This window comes from Salvelinus namaycush, chromosome 2 (genome assembly GCF_016432855.1).
Source record: "Salvelinus namaycush isolate Seneca chromosome 2, SaNama_1.0, whole genome shotgun sequence".
In the NCBI taxonomy this organism is placed as follows: Eukaryota; Metazoa; Chordata; class Actinopteri; order Salmoniformes; family Salmonidae; genus Salvelinus; species Salvelinus namaycush.
This window is the reverse complement of record NC_052308.1, coordinates 30,310,171-30,316,777: the sequence shown is the minus strand read 5'-3', so window position 1 is coordinate 30,316,777 and position 6,607 is coordinate 30,310,171. Positions and strand designations below refer to the sequence as shown.

Genomic DNA, 6,607 nt, shown 5'->3' with positions numbered 1-6,607 from the left:
GGGAATAATCGACATCTTGAAAGTTACAGTAAGTGGCTGGTGATGTCCAATTGTGCACTCATAGAAATATTATTATTATTATTTAAATGTTACATTCATTAAATTTTTAAACAATGCCACCCACTGCCAGGCACACTGTAGGCCTATGAATTATGATAATTGTATCACCATTTTTTTTTTAAACATTGTTTATTAGATTTCTATATAACCTGCTCATTTGGGGTTAAGGTTTCAGGAAGCTCAGTTCTGTCTAAATTGGGCTGTTCTCATTATCCCAGGAAGCTAATACATAATGACTGGAATTATTCTGTATAAATATGGAGCCACAGAGTTTCTCATACTGTACAGTCTTTGATTGAGCTCTTCATGGAAAGGGAAACTCTTGAATGGCTGAGACAAGTTCCAAACACTTGGTGCCTATGTAAACAGTATACCTCGCGCAGTCCAATGTAAACATCCGTTAGCCTATACAGACAGCCTAGCAGCCTGAAGTACTCTAGCCTATGACCGAACTGTAAATAAAAAATGAAAGCGTTGTTAAAAAACAAATCAATAGTTACATAAAACGTTTTGATAAACGTCTTCATATTTGAGACTTCTCGATAGAGTGGACAGGGTTCTCTATCATGAAAGGTGGCAGTCGCTGTGCGCGCGAACATCTGGAGCTGAAGGATAGCTCCACCCTGCTCCCACGCAAATAATATAAAACCCAGAGCAACAGATGCAACACCTCATCAATAGACTACTAGGCTGCAGCTCATGTCGACCCCTCCCCAACTTCTCCTGCGCACTGCAATCAAACTGAATATCAGTTAAGTTGTCTTTGTTTAAGTTATAGGCCTAAGTTTCTTTAGCCTATGGCCCTATGTTTTTTGATGGGTTGAAATCATTGGGCTATTAGTTATTTGGAGATTTAGGTTAATTAAAATTCTCGGACATGATGTCAGTATTTAAGCATTGATGCATTGTAATTTTGAAAGTTAAATTAGCCTAAAACGCATCTTACTAACTCAGTAGTTTTAGATCAGATATAGTAGGTATATCAAACATTAGTGTAATAGCATATCAGAGTATCTCTGTTAGTCAGTGTATCAATTTTTGTCTTGTTTCTCTGCAGAAGACCGCTCGTGCGTAAAGTTGCTGGCACCCGCCTCTTCGCTCTCCAAACCTGAACCATGTACCCGTTTAATGGCAGTTTCAGTAACTTCAGTCTGATGATGGAGGTTGCAGACATGCCCCGGGATGAGAACCTGGCCAAAGTAGAGATCGCGCTGCTCAGCGTCATCTTCGTCAGTGCCGCTATCCTGAACACAGGGCTACTACTGGTTCTGTGGAAGCGGCGCAAACAGGTATCCACGATGCGTGTCTTGGTGTTCCACCTTTGCGTTGCGGACCTGGTTGTGGCGTTTTTCCAGGTGTGCCCGCAGCTCATGTGGGACATTACGGACAGATTCATCGGACCGGACCTGGTGTGCCGCTTGGTGAAGTATCTGCAGGTCGTAGGCATGTTTGCGTCCACCTACATGATCGTAGTGATGACCATTGACCGCTACCAGGCTATCTGCAACCCTATGGTCAAATTTCAGAGGAGGCGCAAGCGCTGGAACATCCCTGTTTGCATCGCCTGGGCGATCTCCCTCGTGGGCGGCCTGCCCCAGATCTTCATCTTCTCGCGGGTTCAGGTGGCGCCCGGGGTGTTCGACTGCTGGGCGGACTTTATCCAGCCCTGGGGCTTGAAGACCTACATCACCTGGACCACGATGGTTATCTTTGTCTTGCCCATTTTGACCGTGGTGGTGTGCCAGGTGCGAATCTGTCGAGCCATCCAGAATAACCTTTACTTAAAGACGCACCAGGATGGGGGTAGCGGGGTTGCCTTTCAGCTGCCCTCCAGAACCAGCAGCGTGGCGGGGGTGTCCAAAGCACGAATCAAAACTGTGAAGATGACAGTGGTTATCGTACTTGCCTACATCATCTGCTGGACTCCGTTCTTCACGGTCCAGCTTTGGTCTGTGTGGGACAAGGACGCGCCAACAGAAAGTAAGAACACGGATATCAATCTTATTATAACTGTATAATAAAGTCCCCAAATATGACTGTCAATAGGGCGTTAGGGGTGGCGCCCCACTTGTGATGAAATAATAGATATATTTTATATAGTAATTATTTTTATAAAAATATAAGCCTATATATTATATCATTCATGGATTGTGTTTTAAACGCTCATAAAAGTGGGGTAGATCTGTACATTTTCCTGTTTCAAAAATAGATTGTTCAGAACAAGCTGTTCAGTTACTACTCCTCTCCTCAGCGACTGCAAGCAGCCTGCATCAGCACGGCCTCCGTGGGCGCATAGGCCATGCTGAATGTTGAGGGGGTTTGATTAACCTCGCCCAGGCGCACGTGTAGGCTTGTTTTTGCACCGGCTTAAAGGCGCATAGGCCATGCTGAATGTTGAGGGGGTTTGATTAACCTCGCCCAGGCGCACGTGTAGGCTTGTTTTTGCACCGGCTTAAAGTTGACTGCATGAACCAGGTGCCCGAGCCAGCGTAAAATAACTCCCTCAATGATTGTATTGTTTTGCCAGTCAGCTATTTGCTATGAGGGGGAACTGCCCATAGCATAAATTATGACAGCACAAAATAAATGGACTGACATGGGTTCTAAAATTTGCATCCGTTCAGTCAGAACTTCTGAATCTGCTTTAGTCTCTCTCCCAATGAGTCTCTCATGCCAGACGGTTTACTTCTGCATGTGAGACTAGATCTGCTCTATCAGGTATAGATGCCGCTAAAGCAAATTGTAATTAACTTGTTAATAAATAATCATAACACTCACGGGTGCCTGGGACCTGATAAACCAGACAACAACATCCAAGAAAGGTCGAAGGACAGAGGGATACACTAGCTAGAATCTTCTCAATGCGGATCTGGTAGGACAAAAAAGCTTGGCCAATTTTATTGTCCATCAAGGTAGGTAACAGGGTGACGTGTGTGGACTAAAACAGACTAAAACCGTGTGTATCAATCACAAAGGATGATGAAAATAATTTGCCAGCTACAGTAATTTTGAGAAATAGTTTGGATGATTTTTGGGTCAAATTAACCAGTTAGGCTATCTTCCTTTGATAAGTAGCTTGCTAGCTAGTTAATAGTTCACTCTCATGCCAATTTCAAGTCTTTCTAAACTAATATCTGACTAAGGGTGCGTTTGTAAATTCCCTCGAGTGTCAGAGTGTGCTGAGTGCAGTCAGATTGTCCGTTCATAAATTCAGTGCATTTTGCTCTCGGAGCGTACAGAGCGCACACTGGACGTTCAGGCAGAGGAGTAAGCTTGATGCGAGCGTTCTGACCTCACAACGGCAGTCAAGTGCCCAAGATAACTGGCTAAAGTTAGATAGCTTGCTAGCTACTTCCAGACACAAATGAGAGAAACCTCACTCTGACCATTTTATTCGCCCAAGCAGAGCTGGTTAGACTGTTTTCATGTTATCTAGAGTGTTAGTGACTGTAACTGTGCTGCTGGCAACAATCTAATTACGTTTTTTTGCCAATGTTTACTGACACGATCATATTCAATGGGTGTTGCGGGTGTTGTGTGTTCAGAATTTATGATCGGACAATCTGACAACTCTCTGAATTTACGAATGCCAAGATCGGTCTCTGAGCGCACTCAGGCACTTTACAAACACACCCTATGTTAGCTAGCTATCCCCAGTTAGATAATGTGTTTTCCCAGTTAGATAATGGGTTTTCACTTATTGCATCTGCATGCATGTTATGTTCTCCCTGGTGCACTCATTTGTTTGTGACATGAGCTGGCTGCTCATTCTAAATAGTAGCCTATGATCTAATCTGTTCAAAACAGTGGCAGCAGTGGTCATTTGGTTTTTGACATGCAAATGTGAAATAGATCTATTTATGCTGTTGTTCAAATGCACAGATTTCTTTATATGTCTTCTCAAATAATCTACTGGTAGTTTGAAAACATGACATCATATTTATGTCATGCTGCTTTGTTGACAACTCCAACCACCTCATGCCCGGGTATTCACACCACAGGTACACACCCTCTGATTTAGGCTAGTCTCTTACACGCCAATCAGACCTACAGCATCATTGGACAAAATGGTGCCCAGCATAATCTGGATATGTGTGCAACAAAAGTTCAACAGTCATCTTCTGCTACCATTTCTGTCAAGCCATCTACGCATACAATTTGATGCATACCTTTAATAAATCCAACATATGCACCACACAGAACACACTGCAACTACCTCTGCAACCAGTGGAGGCTGTTGAGGAGGGGACAGCTCATAGTAATGGTAACCACTTTTGATACCATTCCATTTACTAAATTCCAGCAATTATTATGAACCTCCCCCTCAGCAGCCTCCACTGTCTGCAACGCAATGCTGCAAGGCAAACGCAGCGTTCCATTGGAAATGAATGTACTTCTGGTGTACCAAAACGCAATAACACTGTCGGTGTGATCGAGGCGTAGGGCGCAGTAAATGTGCGTAATTTCTCCTTGTGTTGTCATTGCAGCCGCAACGTTCACCATCCTGATGCTGTTGGCAAGTCTGAACAGCTGCGCAAACCCCTGCATCTACCTGCTCTTCAGCGGCCAGCTGCCCAATAAGCTGATGGTGCTGTGCCGAAGGCCTTCCAACGGGAAAGACTCCATTAACTATGAGGCCACAGTGGTCAGCTCGCTCTACATGAGCTTCAAAAGCATCTCCGACTCCAAATAGAACACACTGTTTTCATATTTTCCCGGTATGGGGAAGCAAGTAACTAAAGGTACGCTTTAGAACCTGAAAGAGTTCTTTGGCTGTCCCCATAAGATAACCCTTTGAAGAACCCTTTTTGGCTCCATGTAGAACCCGTAACCAAAAAGGTTTCTATGGGGTACAGCCGAAGAACCCTTTTGGCACTCTTTCTTCTAAGAGTGTATGTGCGCAAATACACGCTAAATACTGGGGAATAGTCCACCACTAATGGATGAAGGCAGCCTGTTTGTGATGTGGGCTGGCGCTGGGTGTCACAGGGAGATATATCACGGTTGTAACACCTCTGGCAGACAACATAGGAATGAGCAACATTAGCTAGATTTCCGACAGTTTTCATGTGAATATTATCAAATCCGCATAAAAACAATATGCGCATTTCCCACCGGAGGTGTTTCCATCAAATGTACTTGTTTGACTTGATGCAGATAAAAGGCTGTGTGCGCGTGATCACGCGGTATAATTCCCAATGTACACAAGAAAAAATACAAGTTAAATGAGTTTCCAGCACATTTTCAACTCTACTGATTGGTTTTCTAGCCAACAGCGCTATCTTCTTTATATTTGTCAAACGGCGGCCAAGCATTGATTAACATGTCACCAGAAGAAAACCCTGGATATTTATTGGAAAGGAGCATCAAGCTCAGCACCTTGTACTTTCACCACCCTGTGAACTTCATCATTTATTTAATCTGTAGCATAATAAACTGCATGCTTTCCCAAAGAGTCATAGTGGGGGGGACCACACAACATGTCATTAAGTGACTCCAAGTTTTCTTCGACATGATGTTATTATATCAATATTTGCGCAGAGCAGTGTTTCCCAACTCCTGTTCTCGAGTAATCACAACAGCACAGACATATTTGTTGTAGCACCAGACAAACTCACCTGATTCAACTAATTGAGGGCTTAATGATTAGTTATCAAGTTGAATCAGGTGTGCTTGTCCAGGGTTACAACAAAATGTGTGCTTTTGGGGGTACTCGAGGTTGATTAGTTTCCTACCTTTTTGTGAATACATGTCTAAATCTAATCTAACACCACCAGTTAACACCTGTAAACTTTTTTGTTTTGTATAGTGTATAGTGTAGACTGCATTTACTGCCTGTGATTGTTTACAATAATCATATGATCATCTTCAGCTGTTTGGTGCTTTTATGAAGCCAGTGAAGTGGTGAAAGAAAGCAGTTACAAAATAGAAGGTGTGTGTTCACAGACATAGTCCAATGTTGATGTAACCTAACAAAATACAAGCCAACTGTTTGATGTCTTCTGTGCCCATGTGAATGTACCCTACGATGTAACTGCAATGATGAGATAGATGTTCTTCTTCTTTGTTTTATTTTCTCGCAGTCATACTATGTTCAACCGTGTTTGATCTTGCCTAGCCATCTTGTCTCAAGAGGACCACATTGGAAATAAGTCCCAGACTTTATTGTGTGTTATCCTCCATGCTTTCACTCATGTGCATGTATGGCTTTTTCTAGTTTTATGTGTGCTTGTTTTTAAAATGGTCAAATTAATAAACTAACTTAACTTCAGAAAGACTAGACAGATTTTTGGAAAACTTTGTTTAAACCAAAAATGATGTACGAAAGCCTTCTATGTTTAGGTCTGTTGTAAACTGACAAAGACTAATGATTTTGTAGTGCAATTGACTGTAAAATAAACAACCACATTTTTGTGGGTAGATGTTCTCCATTTGAAATGAAGCCCATAAATTTGCCAAGTTGCTGGGAGCCATTTTATTTTTGTTCTGCAACAGAGCTGTTTCTGGGAGATTTCTTGGAGTTAAGGAATTCTTATTCAATTCCCTT

General features: G+C 42.7%; 1 protein-coding gene across 1 annotated transcript; it reads left to right on the top strand.

The window, feature by feature from the left end:
• The first annotated feature begins 1,232 nt into the window (after nt 1-1,232).
• LOC120025275 (oxytocin receptor-like) lies at nt 1,233-4,753 on the top strand. Its single transcript, XM_038969771.1, has 2 exons — nt 1,233-2,040; nt 4,548-4,753. Exons 1-2 carry the CDS (start codon nt 1,233-1,235, stop codon nt 4,751-4,753), a joined length of 1,014 nt encoding a protein of 337 aa, XP_038825699.1.
• The last annotated feature ends 1,854 nt before the right edge of the window (nt 4,754-6,607 follow it).

What these genes read in the sequence shown, in the direction of transcription:
- LOC120025275 (XM_038969771.1), top strand. Translation starts at nt 1,233, where the DNA reads ATGCCCCGGGATGAGAACCTGGCCAAAGTAGAGATCGCGCTGCTCAGC. An exon ending in CAAGGACGCGCCAACAGAAA is followed by an intron (nt 2,041 to 4,547) that starts GTAAGAACACGG and finishes TTGTCATTGCAG; the next exon opens with CCGCAACGTTCACCATCCTG.